The sequence below is a fragment of the Sciurus vulgaris genome (genome assembly GCF_902686455.1).
Source record: "Sciurus vulgaris genome assembly, chromosome: 3".
In the NCBI taxonomy this organism is placed as follows: domain Eukaryota; kingdom Metazoa; phylum Chordata; class Mammalia; order Rodentia; family Sciuridae; genus Sciurus; species Sciurus vulgaris.
The window spans coordinates 162,175,322-162,196,148 of record NC_136463.1 but is presented as its reverse complement, the minus strand read 5'-3'; the positions used below and the strand labels follow the sequence as shown (position 1 = coordinate 162,196,148).

Below are 20,827 nucleotides of genomic sequence, written 5' to 3'. Positions count from 1 at the left end.
TCAGAAATTATGTTATCACTAACATTCTGATGGCACAGAGGACATTATCTATTATGGAAAAATGGGGACACTGACAACTCTGAACTGAATATGATTTACAAATGCTTTAACCAGTATAGATTAGTTATGCTTTTATTTTTGGCTGCACAAGAATGAACTATAATAATAAAAATTTGCATCTAATTAAGGCTGAAAGTCCTTTCTCAACAAGAAAAAAAGCACAAACAAGGGATAATATTGCAGAAGAGTTGAATTGGGAGTACTTTTTTCTTTCTCTTTGGTAAATAAAATAATGGTTCATCTTAAACTCGACAGCACCTTAGATTCAATGGAGAACTGCTGAGCTGGAACTAGAATCCAGACCCCTATGACTACAAATTCCAACCTCTGAGTAGTATGGTTTCCTACCTGGTTGAGTCTACTTACTCAATATTGTCCAGAACCAGCAGTTTGAGCAAACAGTTATAATTTTAGACCCTAGATCAAGTATCCTATAAGAAACCCTGAACCATGCAATAATCCTTGCTTTTCCATACCTTTCTTCTCTTCCACCCCTGTGTCTGATTTGAGGGTGTGGCTGCTGCTGTGGAGAGAATCTTTTGAGTCTTCATTTTCATCCAGGACCCCTGCGAAGCTGATCTTCCTCTCATATCTGTGCCGGTCCAACTCAGGATCTAGACGAAGTCTGCAGCTCTCCAAGTCCTGAAATGTCAGTGAGGAGCACGTGCATGCTGGTATCTCCCAGTGCTGCACTGATCTTGTGGCAAGCCTCCCTCTATTTCAAATCCCACACAACTGCATTCAAACAGCCAAATTTCTTTTTCTATTGCCAATTCAGATTATGGCCATGAAAAGCTCTTTTTTGAATTGGGAAATAAATAACATCTTCCTTAACTTGTAGTTTTCCTCTTCTTTCATGCTTATATTCCAAAAGCACAGACTTTGTCCCAAATCTTGAACTTGCTTCCTTACCCTCTAATTCTTTGTCCATAGTATTAGCTGCATCATTGGCATTTATCTATTTATTAAATAATAATTCACTGAGTATGAATGGGTTAGGTACCGCACAATAGATGAGAAATGGTACTTTCCCTAAAGGAACTCAGGATTCTGAGATCAAAAAGGAGGGGTAGGAAAGAACAGAAGTACTTTGGATTAGATAAAAGGAGAATGAAGGGAAGGAAAGGGGGAACAGGAATAGGAAAGACAGTAGAATAAATCGGACATAACTTTCCTATGTTTATATGGGAAGACAAGACCAGTGTAACTTCACATCATGTACAACCACGAGAATGAGAAGTTATACTCCTTGTATGTATAATATGTCAAAATACACTCTACAGTCATGTAAAACTAAAATGAACAAATGAAAAATTTTTTTAAAATGAGAAGACATAGATGAAAAATTTCAAGACTGAGAGAGAGCAGGGCCTTAGAAATCAGATCTGAAGACTGTGGTTACAGAATAATGGCCCTTCAAAGATGTTCACATCCTAATCCCTGGGATCCCTTATAATGCGTTCCCTTACAAGGCAACAGGGACTTTATAGGTGTGATAAAGGTTAAGGATCTTAACATGGAAGATTATTCTACATTAGCTTTATGGGCTCAATTTAATTTCAAGAGTCTTTAAAGGTGGAGGATCTTTCCAGGTTGTGGTCATAGGAAAGTATTGGATGCTGTTCCTGGCTTTGAAGATGGAGGAAGGGGTCAGGGGTCAAGGAATACAGGTGGCCTTTAGTAGATGGAAACAGGGTAAGGAAGCAGATTCTTCCCTAGTGCCCCAGATAGGAAGGCAAACTTACCAATGCCTTAGTTTTAGCCTAGCAAACTGAACTGCAGAACCAAGAAAATATGTTTGTACTGTTATGAACAACGACATTGGTAGCAGTTTGTTACATCAGCACCAGAAAAATGAATACAGAGGTGATGTTCAGTTTAAAGGTTGAGGATTAAGTAAAGTTGCTTGGCAAACAGATGGGGGTGGGGAGTAAGAGTAGGTTTAAGAAACATCATGTGGGAGTGAGTGCCAGAGGTGCAAAGCGGGATCATGCACTGAGGGAATTTCTTACTCCCTTCTAGAAGAACCTAAGTATAAGAGGAGCTCCATCACTAGCAAAGCTGATGAACAGAATGATCCCATAACCCAAAGTAAGCAAGCCCTGGGGACTACAATTACTTCGTAGGCATTTGGCCTACAAGGTCCCAAATTAAAACTTTGATCTGTTCTGTGTTTAATTATTAATCTATAACGAGGAGGACTGAAACAATGAGAAATACATAAAATGCAGACTTTACTTTTGTTCCATATTTTTTGAAATTATAACACTATTTTCAGGATGAAATGGATATGAGAAACAAAAATATTTTTAAAAATCCAGTTTGCACAAGGTTAAAATCTCATGATTTTGATTGCCACCAAGATGAGGCTTTAGCCCCTACCTGTTGTTCTAATGTTGTTTCTTCCTTTCCTTTGGGATTAACAAGTCACACTCTGGTACTTTGAAAATGAGAGCATGACTAGGAAAATAGAGGAGATACATGGACTCTGTCCTAATATTTTCAAAATGTTCAAGGTGTAGAATTACTTCCCAGAAATTAAACCCTTTTAGGAAAAAATAGCCTAATCTACGTTCCATTTTGGTAATAATTCTACAGAAAGCAGGGGAATCATTAAAAGAGGTTTATTAAAAAACACTTTATTGACTCTGATTTTTTATTATTTTTAATGGCTCATCCATGCCCTTTTGTTGGAGTGGGATTGAACCCAGGGGCATGCAACCACTGAGTGACATCCCCAGCCCCGTTTTGTAATTTATTTAGAGACAGGCTCTCACTGAGTTGCTTAGGGTCTCCAAGTTGCTGAGGCTGGCTTTGAACTCGGAATCCTCCTGCCTCAGCCTTCAACACTGGGATTACAGGCGTGTGTCACCATGCCCAGCTCATCCATGCATTTGATGGGACTTTTTTGTTTGAATTCTGAGTTTCTTTGTCATTGGTTTTTGATTTTTATTAACTCAATTGGAAAAAGTTTTAACAGACCATTATCTTTATGAACAACATTCTCTGTTTTTAAAATATTCCTTTATTCTTCTCATTTGAAAGACAACACTGAGAGAAAAATTTGTTCTCTTGCATTATAAATATGCTGTGTTATGAATCTTGGAATAATGCTTCCTTTTCCTTTTTTTGATGTATATGTTTTTGACGGTTTATGAAAACAGTAAATAAAAATGCTAACAGAAGTTATTTCCTTGCGGTAGGGGGAAGCACACAAATTAAGTTATCTCTAGGGAGCTGTCAGGAAATAAAATTATTATTCATTATTATTTGAATTTTCTGATGTAAATTTTTCTTTTCTTTTACTGCCATTGCCTACCCATCTGGTGTTTTTTTTTTTTTTTTTTTTTTTTTTTTTTTTTTCTGACTCCTAAGAAATAAATATGGTTTAAAAACCTAATTTTTGTTCTAGTTATTATATTAAAAGTTATTTTGCTTTTTCTTCTATTTCTTGAATAGAACTAGAACTCTTTCAAACAAATATTTATATGCAAATCTGATTTACACTTTGGAAATGGCCTAATGCATTCTATCAGGAAGATTTTTTTTTCTTGGTAGAAAGTTTGTGTTTTTGATCCTTTCCTATCCCAAAGTCTCAAATTCCAGAATATTTTTAGCTTCTCATATGATTATTATACTACTTTATATTATTCTCCACATTAAGGTAACTATTTTTACTGCACTAAGAATGTTACTGCACTACCAAGTGTTTTGTTTAAAATTTAGCCTATTTCATTTCCGCTGTATTTATGTTTAGCCTTTAAAGTTACTGTTTAGTAAAATTTCTTTAAAAAAAGATTTGGCCTGTAATAAAAAGGAAATCCTGTCATATGCAACAACATGGAGAAACCTTGAGGACATTATGCTATGTAAAATAAGCCAGTTACATAAAAACAAATACTTTTTGATAGAACTTACATGAAGTATCTAAAACAAGCAAATTCACAGAATCAAAAAGTAGAATGGTGGTTTCCAGGGGCAGTAGGAAGGGGAAAACAGGGAGTTACTAATGATGGGCATTAATTTCAGTCCAGAGAGATAAATATGGAGCCAGACATGGTGGAACACACCTGTAATCCCAGCTCAGGAGGGATGAGGCAGGAGGACACAAGTTTGAGGCCAGCCTCAGCAAGTTAGCAAGGTCCCTAACAATTTAGCAAGACCTTGATTCAAAATAAAAAGTGCGAGGGATGTAGCTCAGTGGCAAAGCACCCCTGGGTTCAATTCCCAATACAGAGAGAGAGAGAGAGAGAGAGAGAGAGAGAGAGAGAGAGAGAGAGAGAGAGAGAGAGAGAGAGAGAGAGAGAGAATATGCATTAGGAGATTCCCAGTTCAGCTTTGCACTTATAATGCATTTCATGTTAGGTGTTCTTGGCAAAAGTTTTTAAAAGGAAATGATTTTAAGCATTTTCATGTTGGTAAAATGGTTTTATGATACTCATCAATTTTTCTACAGTTAGAATGTGGCTTGAATTTTCTTTGCTATCAACTATAGTTAATAGCTTAAATATGGGGGAAAAATTCTTTCTCCTTTTATATTTCAAAGAAGACATCCCAGCCCAATACACAAACCTGAACAATGAGCATGTTAATGTAATGACTAAAAGACTTCTGAATCTAGTTAAAGGTGACAGAGAAGTAAAAATTTTCCTCTGGTGACTAAATGACTACAGATCCTGTTTTAGCTTCCTTTCCTGGCATTTCCTACAAATCTGCCAATTGGTTATACAGTAATTTTTTAAAGATTTGATTGATTTAAAAATAAAATTTGTTATGATATTAAGGGGCATTAAGCTAAAGCTTTAAAGAGTTAAAAGGGAGAACAAAGTAACTGAGGCAAACTAGATCCTTATATATATATTTTTACCATAATGGATCAAAATGGTAACCAATAAAAATCTGAAAATTTAAAGCAGATGTACTCTGTGTTTTTGTGAAGAGTTTAGTATAATTAGATGGTTGAATAAGACTATTAGAGGCCTACAGATCAGATATTTTGTTACACTTGATCGTAATTTAAACTAAGTACATATGTTGAGGGGTCTTAATTTGACTTTATAGAGTAGTCTCAATTTCATAGTGAAAATTTAGAAAATTAAACATCCGGGTTAAGATGAAGTTATATAAGGGAAGTAGGAGGAATTACCTTTTCAATATCCAATTATTCAGTTTTACAGTTTAAGTATGTGTATGCATCTATTGAAAAAATACATTTTACTCATACTTCCAACTTGAAAAAACTCATTTTCATGTTTTAGGGTATGAGGAAATAGACTTACTAGAATGTTGAAAAACCAAAGACAGAGGTACTACTTTGTGATACTATGACACTGATTTTTTTTCTCCAGAGTGAGGTGCTACCTAATTGATGATGAGTCGGTTTAAAAAGCAGGAGTGATGGTGGATTGTAAAATCTGCTTAAATGGAAACACACAGATTGCTTGTACAACCATTTTTCTGGGAGAATAGAATGTGCCTTGTATAAAAGGGTAATAGGGAGACTGTGTCTGTCTCCTCCTCTGTACGGATGCTACCTGTAATGCAAGAACCACTGGACACTTGGTGCCCATTAGGGAAGTAGAGGCCAGGTTGTCCTGAGACCACATGCTCTGTGAAAACTCCTGGGACTTTTGCATACGATATGCATCCATGGCAAAACAGTAAGACTCCGTAGTATATGGTAGATGAGTGTGTGCGCGCGCATGTGTGTAGGCATGATTTCTGCCTCTCTATGATCCATAAGAAATGCTACATGACAGGATATCAAATTAACACCCATAATCAAATGCATCCCTATACATCAGTGATGAATCCATTGAAAAAGAAATTAGGAAAACTATCCCATTCACAATAGCCTCAAAAAAGAAGTATTTAGAAATCAATCTAACAAAAGAGGTGAAAGACCCCCTATAATGAAAACTACAGAGCACTAAAGAAAGAAATTGAAGAAGAATTTAGAAGATGGAAAGATCTCCCATGCTCTTGGATAGGCAGAATTAACACTATCAAAATGGCCATACTACCAAAAGTATAATACAGATTCAATGCAATTCTTATTAAAATTTCAATGACATTCTTCAGAGAATTAGAAATAGCAATCATGAAATTCATTTGGAAAAATAAGAGGCCCAGAATAGCCAATCCTTAGCAAGAAAAGGGAAGCAAGGAGGTATCACAATACCAGGCCTTAAACTATACTACAGAGCCATACTAAAAAAAAAAATGGCATGGTATTGGCACCAAAACAGATACGTAGACTAATGGAACAGAATAGAATACACAGAGACAAACCCAATTAAATACAGTTATCTCATACTAGACAAAGGCGCCAAAAACATAAACTTGGAGGAAAGATAGCCTCTTCAACAAATGGTGCTGAGAAAACTGGAAATGCACATGTAGCAAAATGAAATTTAATGCCTCTCACCCTGCACAAAAATCAACTCAAAGTAGATCAAGGACTTAGGTACTAAAACAGAGACCCTGCACTTAATAGAAGAAAAAGTAGGCCCAAATCGCCACCATGTCAGCTTAGGAATGACCTCCTTAACAAGATTCCTAAAGTGCAATAAGTAAAATCAAGAGTCAAAAAATGGAATGGAATTAAAGTAAAAAAGTTCTTCACAGCAAAGGAAACAATCAATAACATGAAGAGAGAGCCTACAGAATGGGAGAAAATCTTTATCACATGTACCTCAGATATAGCACTAATCTCCAGAATATTAAAGAACTCAAAAACTTTAACACCAAAAAAAAAAAAAAAAACCAATCAATAAATGGACAAAGGAACTGAACAGACACTTCACAGAATAAGAAACACAATCAATCATCAAACATATGAAAAAATGTTCAACATCTCTAGCAATTAGAAAAAAGCAAATCAAAACTACACTAAGATTCTATCTCACTCCAGTCAGAATGACAATTATCGAGAATACAAGTAACAGTAAACGTTGGTGAAGATGTGGGGAAAAAGGCACACTCATACATTGCTGGTGGAACTGCAAATTGATGCAACCACTCTGGAAAGCAGTATGAAGATTCCTCAGAAAACCTGGAATGGAGCCACCATTTGACTCAGTTATCCCACTCCCCAATTTAGACCCAAATGACTTAAAATCACATACTACAGCGATGTAGCCACATCAATGTTTATAGCAGCTCAATTCACAATAGCTAAGCTATGGAACCAACCTAGGTGCCCTTCAACAGATGAATAAAGAAATTGTGGCATATATATACAATGGAATGTTACTCAGCCTTAAAGAAGAATGAAATTATGGCATCTTCCAGTAAGTGGATGGAACTGGAAAATATTATGCTAAGCAAAATAATCCAGTAGGGGAGTGAAGTGAGGGGAGGGTTATGGGGATAGGAATGATAGTAGAATGAATCTGACATTATTACCCTATGTGCATATATGATTACATGACCAGCGTAACTCTACATCATGTACAACCAGAAGAATGAGAAGTTATATTCCATCTATGTATGATGTGTCAAAGTGCATTCTACTGTCAGTATAACTAATTAGAATAAATTAAAAAAATAATTTGCCAGAGTCAGAAAAAAAGAGAAAGCTACATGAACAACAGTATATGGGGATGTTTAGACACTAAACATTGAAGTCTTTTAACCTATAATTTAAATGAGAATACTCATTGAAAGTACATTTCTATATGAACTTATGAGAAGATGGTACCAAAAAAAAAAAAAAAAAAAAAAAAGAATCTGTCAGTGATTTCTGGAAAATATTGGCCATGAAACTCAAACAGTTTGCAAAGTAAGGGAACCTAAATGCTCTTAGAACATTTGCAAAGTAAGAAACCTAAATGCTACTAGTATAACTGATGGTGATCAACCAAGGTGCTATCTCTGCTGATCTCTAAGTCAACTTTGTTGTTATTATTTTAATAGAGAAAAGAACATTTATTTTTATATATGAAATTCCTTGGCTGAATCTTTATATTATGTGATGCATTTGGCCATTGGGTGTTTAAGGAAATTGTGAATGCTGGAAACCTAGCCACCTATCTGGCCTCTCCAAGTAGCCTGATTATTAATACACATGCTTTAACTTACCCCTAGTGGCTCAGTGCGAGGTCTGGGTAGGCAAGAAAAGGTCTCTCTCAGGAAGGTGGTAATCTCCAGGAGAAGCTGGCATGCTGCCATCTTTAAGGCAAAGGGGCAACCACATTTAGAGGGGTTCACAGTACCTAAGGAATGAAGGAGGTCTTCCATTAGAAGAGAAACCAATAATAACAAATACAGAGAGGCACGTTTGATGGGACCTAGCTACACACATGTAAAATCAAATTGCATGAGACCATTACCTATGCAAGTTAATTTACTTACTGCACTTAGCATTCTGTATGCATTGCCTTACTCCTCTCTCTTCTCCATTTTGCAATTCTATAAGGACTGCTTCAGTATTAAAATATCAGACCATATTCTGGTTTCTATTCAGATCAGATATTCAGGTTATATAAATCTTTCACTTTTTACTAAAATATCAATAAGCAGAACTAAATGATTCTTTTTAAAGACCATTTAGAGAAACCAAATATAACCCCAAGTGAACTAGAAAATGTTTTAATAAGAAGAGAAACACACGGTACTCATACATTCAATCAGATGTAGACTATGTAAATGGCAATGAACTGGACTGAGAACTACAAAAATCCTCTCAACTGATTTTCTGAAAGGAGGTTAGTTTTAATGTTCTGGGGTCAGTGAAGTTGCTTCAGCCCTACTCCAGTTATGTTTGTGCAATGGAGACAAGAAAAACATACTTGCTAGGTCACCTATCTCCCATTAAGTATTACAAGCTAGCCTGTCTTGGTAGGACATAGCTACTCTAGAAGTTCTCTTTTGCTCTAAAGCTATGTAGAACTCCGTCTCTTATGAAAGAAAAAAAAAGTTATCTATTTTGAGTGAATCAAGTAATCAGGCAATCACAATATCATAATGTAGCAATCTACTAAAAATACCTCTAAAATGTATCCTGAGTCTTAAACTTTCTGAATTGGATAGCATATATACTTCATGATTTCCGTTGACACAGATAGAAATCATGGTCTTCTAAAGATATCTGGGCTACTGTTTCTTACTGAAAACCATTATTTGCTCTCCAGAGTTAATGCGCAACTGGAAACATTGCCTCTCATTAAGAATGGAAGAGACAAACTCCTATAGAACTTTCCAACTGATATTTGCCTGCACTTTGCCTGCACTGTATTTAGCTTTTAAGTGCAAAATAAGCTAATTCCAAGATGACTTTCAACTAAATCACACATATTAATTTTATATTCAGCGGAGGATATACGGTTCTGAAAAATGCCTGAATGTATAACACTGTTTAAAAAATAATTGAACACTTTCTGGATCTGTCCTTTCCCTCCTGAGGTTATCCAGACTCTTCCTATCAGTTGATTAAACAGTGAATTTAGTCTTAATCCAGGGTGTCTCATGATGGACATCTGAAATACCCTGTAGCCGTGATCAAAGATCGACTTCTATGTGACCTCAACAAAAAGCTGACATTTTAGGCAGAACATATTAATAAATGAAACTATTGTGGTCTAAGGGAAATTTGAGTTCATTTTGGCATAAGAGGGTGCATCCATTTAATGTTGCATATTTCCCTCTGTTTTGAAAGGCTCCTGGGAACCCCAGGGTAGCTTGGGGGTGCCATCTGGATGTATGGATCTTATGGAAGGTCTTCTCTAGCTCTGGTGATTGCTGGGTAATCCTCAAGTCTTCCGGTGGGTTAAATTCAATTCCGTGAATCATTCTAAGACAGACTCAGTTATCTCTGGGGTCAACTTTCATTATTAGCTGAAATACTGATGTGAGAATTTGTTATTTTGTCAACAGCCAAATCTAGAAGATTTACTGGTATTTGCTAAGGTTTTAAAAGGGGCAAATTAATGGAAAATTTTTAAAATCTATGGTGTGAAAGTGGAAAGGAATAGCGTTAGAATTCTCTTTGGTTATTGCTTAGTCCTGTAAAAAGTTATACTCCTTTCACATTCCATGTCTACAAGGAGGCAATGGATTTGACATCAATTAACTAAGAGTAACCCCTAAAATATAACTTGGGAGCTTGAATTTCAAACTGCTAGAGAAGGTTAAAAGGACATTATGTCATTATCATCTTCATATAAAGATACTCATTTTATAAGCATAATGGGAATTTTATCTCCATAAAAGGCAGTGGTGCACATACACACAAGCTCGTGTAGTATGGAGCATACATCCAAACAAAATGTTGCTGGAGACTATGTAACAGGAATTTCTTTGTCTCTACTCTTCTATGATGAATATAATAAATACAGTACAGCAGAAATTTATAGCTTAAGCAAGCTATTTTATTATTTCATGTTAAATACCATAATATACTCATTAAATAATTCAATATTTTAGTTATTTGGAAAGCATTTTCTGTTCAGTTGTATTTTATCAATTTCTTATTTCCAAAAGCAATAACAACATAAAACCTGACAAAATTCCACCTGGGACAGCAATTGTTTTAAACTAGAATTTTCTCAGAGAGGCCTAATACCAAGCTGTGTTTTAATAGCAGGAGTCAGAGACTAAACAGTAATGGGTTTTCCACATTGCCTAAGCTCTTTGCTCCTGTCTACCTTCTCTTTCTGGTTCATGCCTTCCCTCTGTGTGACTTAATGCACATACTTTACATCCATGCAGAAGGTTTAGGCGGCAAGGCGCAGAGTGGGGGATGTGGGAAGGTGGCAAGAGAATGAGAGAAGAGAGAGAAATATTAAGAGCTCCTAAAGCAGAGGTTCTTACAAGCAGGGGTTCTTGTAGTAAAGGGAGTCTCCTTACTGTCATCTAAAAAGTCTTCCTCCTCATCCTCCTTTCTCAGTCTCCTCTTGGTCTCCTCGTCATAAATGAGGCCCAGCAGGTTGGCTGGGCTCTCGCTCTCCCCGTGACATAGCTCATTCAACCGGACGCCAATTGCCTGCCACAGGAAGAAAAGAATGAAACAGCATAAGGTATTAGATTCCAAAATCCACTCTCACATTTCAGAGGACACAATCAACCAATGAATGGGGATTATTTCCAGCATGAGCCTCTTCTGTATGACATGGTGTGCACCACCATGTTTGCCAATGAGGAACCTGAGGCAGAGGCACTGATGCTATCTCCAGGCTCATTCAGGCTGAAGACTTGTAGAAACTGGAATGACATTTTTGTATACTACTAAAAAAGGTTTGTTTGTTTGTTTCCTGACAGTATATTCATTTCCTCAAAGGTAATTTATTTTATAGATCTGATATTAGGGAACATGCAGCTGTTTTACTGCAGTAAGAAATGAGAAGGTACCTCATTCCTCAGAGTGCTTCTGATTATGCTATTTGATGAGAATGTTGGTGTCATGCTAATGAGTTTGGCAAGAATTCTGGTACTGCAGTTTTATTTATATCTGACATTATGTATGTGCTTACTGGCTTCTACAGACTTTGTTGCCTCTTCCATAATACTCTGTGAATTAGTAAAAAATACTAACTTCTCTTTTCATAGAGTACCTAATGACTATATTAGAAATATGACTTTTAATAACTGCCTACATATCAGCTTTTACATGATATTCATAAAATCAATACCCTTGCTATCTGTTCTTCTGAATCATCATGCTATGTTGTATGAGCTATCAGAAGAAACTTTCCTCAAGAAGAGACAAAAACATTACCTTTATCTACTTCCTTCTACATCTCAACTCTATAGAGTATGCAACAATGGAAGGAACTTGGGCTTAGGGAAAAGAGTCAGGGAAAATGCTCAACTGAGCTTTGAACTTGGGGTTTAACTGTTTGGTTCTGTGTACATTAGCAAGAACAAATTTCACCTAATTTTCTTCTTTCCTCTCATATCACACTTAAAATATTTAGAAAAGTTACTAAATTCTGGGCATTCAAAAACACTTGACTCAATATTAAAAACTAACATTCATACACGACTGGATATGCAAAGTATATCCAGAACTCTTTAAATGGAAACACAAGTTTTTTGAATGTCTTAGAAATCTGGAAACAAATAGGTCTCCTTAAACTCTAGAATTACATGACAAGCTACAAATCAGGAAACATAAAGTACATTAACAAGAAAGTAGTATGAAAAGATATCACAGGATCCTGGGATTTTAGCTGCTAACCTGAGAAGTTTTAAGTAAACAAAACAAAATATAAAAGCAAAACCAACCACTACGCCACCTCCAAAGGCCTTGTCCTGAAGACGATTCAGGCAATTATGAGGTTGAATACTGAGACTCACAGGGGGAAGTTTTCACTATTGATCCTCCTAGGACAGAGTAACTGAACAATTAAACTAAATGCACAGGTTATAAAGCTGAAAGCATTATAAAAAATCAATTTGTCTGGGATAATACCTAATGTCTAATCATTTAGAGCTCTATACCTTATTTTTCCTTTCTTCCTTCATGCATCAAATATTTATATGGTGAGGTAATTTGTAAGGTATTAAATAGAACACAGTTTAGTAAGCTGTTATAGAACACTAGGACCTTTGTTTAATGTGCCCGAGTAGGTTATACTTCCACATACAGCAGGGTTGCTGTTGGGAAAATAGGAAGGTTAGAGAGGTCAAAAGACTTGCTGAGGATTCCTCAGTAGACTGTGAAATGGGATTCAAACACAGAGTGTCTATGTCTATGCCATATTTTTTCCCTCAGTGAGCTTACAGTCTATTGAGGAAGTAATAACATACTGAAATAACACACCAGGAGACTGAAAATACTTTATTAGTACAGAAGATAGGTTAAATTTATTCAAAGAATCATGGAAAGTCTCACCAAGGAACTGGAGTTTTGATTGATGGAGACTGGAGAGTGCATATATTCAGTTGCAGGGCCCTAAAAGATCCCCCATAGAAATGAAATGATGTACCCCATTTGTTACAATGAATCAAAATGCAGTCTGTAAAAAAAAATTAAAAGATAAAAAAAGAAAAGATCCCCATTCAGGGAAATGCACCATGTGTTCATAGATTGGCAGGTAGGTCACTGGGTTGAAGCACAATTTTACGAGAGGAACAATGTGCAGAAAGGATGGAAAAGTACATTAGAACTAAACAACCGGGTCACTCTTTTGGGGGACATTGTGATAGCTGCCCAGGAATGCAGAGACAACCCAAGCAGCCTGCTTTTAAAAAAATTCACTTAACGACTTATTATTATTAAACACATATTAGGTACGAAGTCTTAAGACAAACGTCAGGTGCATTAACTTACCTGACTTTGTCATACATAATCTTGAGTGGTTTGAGCAAAGATTTTGCAGTAGGCATATGAAGCAATTTAAGATTTAAGCCAAGGGAAAGGAGGGCCACTGAAGCATTCTAAACAGGTGAGAACATATTCTGATTTGCATTTTAGCCTTGTCACTCTGCCAATAGTTTGGAGAATGACTTGAAGGGGGCATGTCTGGAGGCTGGAAGAAGCTATGCCCTGGGGAGATCACTTTACCAGCAGAGTGTAGGATGGATTAGATGAAGGAAGGCTGTGAGGAGGAGACCAAATGGGAAAATGATTTAATCACCCAGGCGGGATTCAGTGAATGGGAGAAGTAGGACTAACAGGGGATGGAGGTTTGAAATATGCTCAAAGATTGTCATGTAAGATGATGGTGGTACCATTAATAAGAATGGAAAGTTCAAGGATGGTTGCAAGCAGGATGTGTTCATTAGGGAAGAAGGGTTTTATCTAGGTCAAATCGAGTTTCTGGATATTAAGTGAGTGTCTCCAAAATGCATTTGGCAATGAAAATCTCTAAAAAGTGCTTGGTGCTATGGGACTATGGATAGAGAAGTCTGTGCTACTGGCACACAGGAAATAGCTGGAAAGACAGGAAGAATGATCCTCAGAGGAAATAATACAGGGAGAAATTATAAGAGATCCTGAGTGTTATCTACTTTATGGAGAGGGAGGAGGCAAAGGACCAGGAAAGAAGACAGAGGACAGGGCACAGAGATGCCAGGAGACTCCCAAGCACAGTGGTCATGGAAGACAAAAGGAAGAAAAAGGTCAAGGCAGTCAGCTGGGTCAACAGCTGAAAGAAAGTCAGAGGGCATCAGTCCTGAAAGCATTTATTTGGGAAGTCCCTTGGTTAAAATCCTACAAATAAGAAACCCTTAAAGGTTTAGCACTTAATTGTTTTCCCCTGCTTGTGGGAAGCCCATAGAATTAGGAATTAAGACTGCTATTTCAGAGAGACCACTTAAAAGGACCCAGAATGAGGTAGGTAATAAACAGGGGTCACCACATCTCTGCACACTGAAGAAATGGGTCTGTTTTATGCAAAATCCACTTTTGTCCTCAAATCCACAATAATTGTGGGAATGACAATTGCTCAGACTTTGAGAAAACCAAAAGGAAAAAGACAAAGAAAGACATCTTACCAGTGGAAGACTGAAAACAGTAAAATTCTTTAATATTGCTTTAGATAGAACATAAAAAGAATATCCTAAAGGGAAAATAAATTTAAAAATCTGACAACAGGTCTAATTAGCCATCTTAGTGAGCCCAAATCTCATTGTTTATCTTAAAAGATTCCAAATTAGGTCTATCTCAGACAAGGGAATCATTCCTGATTTCATTAATGTTTCTGTATCTGTAGCATGAAAGATAAGAGGAGAATGATTCAGACTCCCAATAGATTGGCTGCATGGGGCAACAGGCTCACTTGCCTGGGAGATTTTTGCAGTTCTGGGGGAAATGGATTGGAAGGGCATCTTTGTAATTTTTTAACAGGTCCTCTGTTGTGAACCTTTTCTATCTAAATGAGATAAAAACAAACCAATCTGTCATTTTTAAAAGTTAATAAAGCATGAAAATATATTAGAATTGGAATAACATCACTATAAACATAATGATTATCAATGGAAGAGTTTTAAGTGATGGTCTACAACTTGTTGAAGTTAAGGGTAATTGTGCCTGGTATGCTGTTCTTATTACATTGATGTTCTTATTGCATTGGTAAGTCTATATTTTCTATGCGCCTTCAAGTAAAAAGCTTTCAAAAGCAAATGGTCACTAGTGATCCTTCTCTCTTGTGCCTTAAGTAGTCTGAATGACAGATCAATTCATGTCCACACCTAGCTGTGGTCTACAGATAGGTTCACATAAAGGGTGTATCATTTGGAAAGTACTTTGTGAAACGCCCAAATTTGTCATACAATTGTCTTTTTTTGTTGTACAGAAGACTACAAATGGGATCAACATTCTATTATAGTTATCTTTTTCTTTCAAATCACATGAAGGTAAGTGGGCACTTTCTCCAGTGATAATTACATAAAATATGTTTACATATAAAATATGTTTATGATATATAAATTTTAGAGATCTATTGAAGGTATTTAGAAATCATAAACATATTTTATGTGTGCATATGTATGCATATACATAAAATATGTTTGTAATCTATTATAAATATATAATATACTATACAAATATATAATTCACATATGCATAATTTTATATGTGAATAATTGCATTGACAATGCTTTTGGAGATTTATTGCAGGGATAATACAATTTGAAGGGGTGATACTATTGCTGTTTAATACTATTAATAAGGAAGAGAAGAATCCATCTAGTGAGAGCTCTTGAAATGAAGTACCAGTAATATTAGGAATTTTTAATTGCTTGTCTTATTTTGCCTGAAAAAAATAAAGGAGTCAAAATACCCCTCCCCTTAAAAGAAATGGACAATTGGAGAAAAACACTCCAATTTCCAGAGAGAAGGTATGTTCAGAATTGCCTGGTCCTTTGTGGAAAAAGAAAAACTTTTCACCAGTGGAGCAATGAATTGTTTTAATATTGTTTTGGATAGAAAATAAAGGGGTTTAATACTGGACATTCAAAGCAGATCAAGGACTTAGAAAGTTGAATATAACAAAATAAGGAAGACATTTTCAGTACCACTGCTGCTGCTGCCAGAGGCATCAGCCAGAGTGGTCCCTCCACAAGCAAAGTGGAATGATAAGGGAATTAGAGGAGTTTAGGCCTGAGGAATGTCTGGGTATGGAGAGTTTAGAGATCAAAGACACTGCCCTACTAAACTGAAAGATGTGCCACACAATATCTTTGTGTGGGACAGAAAACCACATCTCTCCCAGTTGCATGCTGAGGACAGAGGAAGGAACCATTCTGCAAAGGAAGGAACCAGTTTGCATTTTCAGAACAGAGGACAGCAGCTGGAGGAGCTGATTCCTGGCAAACCTGAGTTTGGCCCAAAATGCAGGCCTGGCAAACACACACTGCACAACATAGAGTGTGTCTATATGACCAGGAGGAAATCAGACTTGGGGAGGGGTTTACACAGGGGAATACTGGTCAAGGAAACCCACCTGTCTTTACTTCTCCCCCTCCAATCAGGTTGCTTGTACAACTGGCTGGGAGAGATATGCATGGCTGGGAATTCAAAAGGGCAGGTTGGGAGCGATTATGTTTGGAGACAGAACCCAAGAGACCAGCAACTATGGGATCTACATGGGACCAAGATGGGACCAAGAGTTGGCACCTCCAACACACACAAGTGGAACCCAGGGGAGATCCCTGGGATGCAGTCTTCCAGCATGGACCTGCAACTGCTGGGCCCTGGAGGTGTGCTGATTTAAAAATCTCCAAACCAACTGCCATTCAGCAAAGAACTAAAACCCACCACCAGGAGATTTCCTCTTTCTCTCCAGCAACCCTACTCTGAGGGTGGAGCAGGTATCACACTCCACACCACCCCACCTAACACTGCTGAGAAGGGAAGCTGAGAATATTTTGAACTCCAACAGAAACAATTCCTTAAGTTTTCATTGAGATCTTTGAAAGGTTCATGGACACTTATACATATTCATATTTGGTTTTCTTTCTCATTTCTAGTATTTTTGAAGCCAGTTATTTTTCATGAATCTGTATTTTGAGGACTAGGATGTTTGATTTGTATATTTCAATTTTGTTTTGTATCCTTTTATGTTTATTTTTAATTTTTAGAATTTTTTACTTTATATATTTTCTCTCATGTTTCCCTTGATTCTTTCTCTCTTTTCTTCTGCTATTAGCCAATCTTTATTGTTCTCTCTTTCACTCTTCTTTTATTGTTTTACTTCTATTTTCTCTCCTCCTCCCAAATAATCATCACATCCTACAGCATTCTGTTCTCTTCCTGCCCACAACTGGAAATTGTAAGCCTTTTTGCAAACTTACTGGTTTTACTGGGGGCAATAACTGATCACATCATTTCTTTTTATTGTGATCATTAACATTGTAGACATCATAACAGGAAATATTTGGGTCAATGATGAATATGTTTTGCATTGGTTGTTGTTATTATTTGTCTCCCCATAAATGGTGAAGTACTGAAAAACTGCAGGGACCATATAAATCCACAGGGTAGAAACTTTCTTTCCTCAGATCTATACTGTTAGATGGACAAACACACAAACAACATGAAAAAGCAAGGAACAAACTGTCCCAAACAAACCAAGATACTTCAGTAACAGAATCCATCAACACCGTAGTGGAAGAAATGTGAGAGAAGGAGTTTAGAATTACATGGTTAAACTGATCTTCCCAAAGTAAAAGAAGATGCAAGGAGTAAAATCAGAGAGAAAATACATGAAATGAAAGATCACTTCAATAAACAGATAGAGATTTGGAAAAAAAAATCAAGCAGAAATCCTTTAAATGAAGGAATCAATAAACCAAATTAAAAATTCAATGGAAAGCATCACCAACAGACTACACCACTTGGAAGACAGAGTTTCAGTCAATGAAGACAAAATATATAATTTTGAAAATAAAGTTGACCATGGATAATAGATGTTAAGAGACCAGGAACAGAACTTCTAGGAAATATGGGATAACATAAAAATGATCAAGTTAGGAGTTAATAGGATATGAAGGCTTGGAGATATAAACCAAAGAAATGCACAATTTTTTCAATAAAGTAATATCAGAAAATTTCCCAAACCTTATGAATGAAATGGAAAATCAAATACAGGAGGCTTACAGAACCCCAAATATACAAAATTACAACAGACCCACACCAAGGCACATTATTATGAGAATACCTAACACAGAGAATAAGGATAGAATTTTAAAGACTTATAAGGAAAAATGACAGATAACATTTAGAAGGAAACCAATCCAGATCTCAACTGATTTCTCAAAGTGAGAAGGTCTTGGAATAACATACAAAACTCTGAAGGAAAATGGATGCCAGTAAAGAATACTATAACCAGCAAAATTAAGCTTCAGAATTGATGATGAAATAAAAACCTTCCATAACAAATAAAAGTTAAAATAATTTACAACTAGAAAGACTGCTCTTACAAAACATACTCAATAAAATATTTCATGAAAAAGAAATGAAAAATAAAAGTGAAAATCAGCAAAGGGAGGAACTACACTAGAAGAATAGTCAATCAAAGGAGAAATCAATTTGAATTAAAAAAAAGAAATAAATCAAAATAACAGGGAATAAAAATTATTTCTCAATAATAACATTGAATGTAAATGGCCTAAACTCATCAAATCAAAAGACATAGACTGGCAGATTGATTTAAAAATCAACCTAACAATAGGCTGTCTCTAAGAGATTCACTTCATATGTAAAGACATCCACAGACTGAAGATAAAACATATAATTCACATGGATCTCATAAACAAGCAGGGGTCTCTATCCTCATATCAGATAAAGTACACTTTAAGTCAAAACTAACCAGAAGGGACAAAGAAGGACATTTCATATTGCTTAAGGGAATTATACATCAACAAGACATAGCAATCATAAATATTTATGCCCAAAACAATGGAACATCTACATACATCAAACAAACCCTTCTCAATTTCAAGAATCAAGTAGACCACAACACAATAGTACTGGTGACTTTAACATGCCTCTCTTACCACTGAATAGGTCCTCCAAAGAAAAACTAAACAAAGAAACTATAGAACTAAAAAATGCAATTAATAATTTAGACTTAACAGATATATATGGAATATTTTATTCATCAATGACTGAATACACTTTCTTCTCAGTAGCACATGGATTCTTCTCTAAAACAGACCAAATCTTAGGTCACAAGGCAACACTTAGCAAAACAAAAAAGTAGAGATAATATCTTGCATCCTATCAGATCATAGTGGAATGAAATTAGAAATCAACAATAAAATAAAAAATAGAAGCTATACCTGGAGACTAAATAGTACAATACTGAATAAACAATGGATAGCAGAAGTAATCAGGGATAAAATAAAAAAATTTTACATTTACAGGTAAACAAGATTAGTGATACAACATATCAAATCTCTGAGACACCGTGAAAGCAGTGCTAGGAGGAAAGTTCATTGCATTGAGCTCATTCATTTAAAGAATATAAAGTCAACAAATAATCTAACATTACAAAGCCCAAGAAAAAGAACAGCAACTCAACACCAAAAGCAGTAGAAGACAAGAAATAATTAAAATCAGAGCTGAAATAAATGAAATTGAAATGGTAATAAAAACCAATTCCAAAAATCAATTGAACAAAAAGTTGGTTGTTTGAGAAAATAAATAAAATTGATAAATCCTCAGTCAAGTTAATGAAGAGAGAGAGAAAACTCAAATTACTAAAATTTGTCAATGAATCAAAATGAAGTCTGTAAAAAAAATAATAAAAAAGAAAAAAAATTGTGATGAAAAAGGAAATATCACAACAGAAACTATTGAAATATAGATAATCAGAAACTATTTTGAAAGTTTATACTCCAAAAAAATAGAAAATATCAACAAATTTCTAGAGAATATGTCCTAACCAATTGAATCAGGAGGACATTGAAAATTTAAACAAATCAATTTCAAGCAATGCAATTGAAAATGCCATCAAAATCCTACCAACAAAAAGAAAGCCCAGGACCAGATGGATTCTCAGCTGAGTTCTACCAGACCTTCAAAGAAGGACACCAATCCTCCTCAAATTATTCCATGAAATAGAAGAAGAGAGAACCCTTCCAAACTCATTCTATAAAGCTAGTACCACACTGATACCAAAACCAGACAAAGACACATCAAGGAAAGAAAAATTTAGACCAACAACCCTGATGAACATAGATGCAAAAATTCTTAATAAAATTCTGGCAAATCAAACACAAATACATATTAAAAAGATAATGCACCATGATCAAGTGGGGTTCATCCTAGTGATGCCAGGTTGGTTCAACATACAGAAATCATTAAATGTAATTAATCACAACAATAAACTTAAAGACAAGAATCATACCATCATCTCAATAGATAAAGAGAAAGCATTTGACAAGCTGTCTCTAAATAAAATACAAAATGGGACTGGGGATGTGACTCAGTGGTTGAGTGACCCTGAGTTCAGACCTTGGCACCACCCACCAAAAAAAAAAAAAAAAGCATTTGACAAAAAACAGCAAACTTTCATGTTCAAAACACTAGAAAAGCTAAGGATAGTATGAACATATCTCAACATAGTAAAAGCTATATATGTTAGCCCAAGGCCAACATAATTCTAAATGGAGAAAAATTGAAAGCATTCCCTGTAAAACCTGGAACAAGACAAGGATGCCCTCTTTCACCATGTGTGTTCAATACGTTCGGTGACACTCTAGCCAGATCTCTTAGGGAAAATAAAGAAATTAAAGGAATACGAACAGAAGAAGAGTTCAAATTATCCTGATTTGATGATGACATGATTTTGTATATTGAATACTCACAAAACTCCAC

General features: G+C 35.8%; 1 protein-coding gene across 8 annotated transcripts in view; it reads right to left on the bottom strand.

Moving 5' to 3' along the window:
- UNC80 (unc-80 homolog, NALCN channel complex subunit) overlaps positions 1-20,827 on the bottom strand; it is a 203,932-nt gene that overhangs the window by 98,021 nt on the left and 85,084 nt on the right. For all 8 annotated transcript variants that reach the window (XM_079134589.1, XM_079134594.1, XM_079134590.1 and 5 more), the window contains exons 24-26: positions 10,909-11,044; positions 8,143-8,276; positions 537-702 (exon numbers count right to left, since the gene is read on the bottom strand). In XM_079134589.1, coding sequence (XP_078990715.1) covers positions 537-702; positions 8,143-8,276; positions 10,909-11,044 — 436 coding nt within the window. The remainder of the gene's footprint in view (positions 1-536; positions 703-8,142; positions 8,277-10,908; positions 11,045-20,827) is intronic.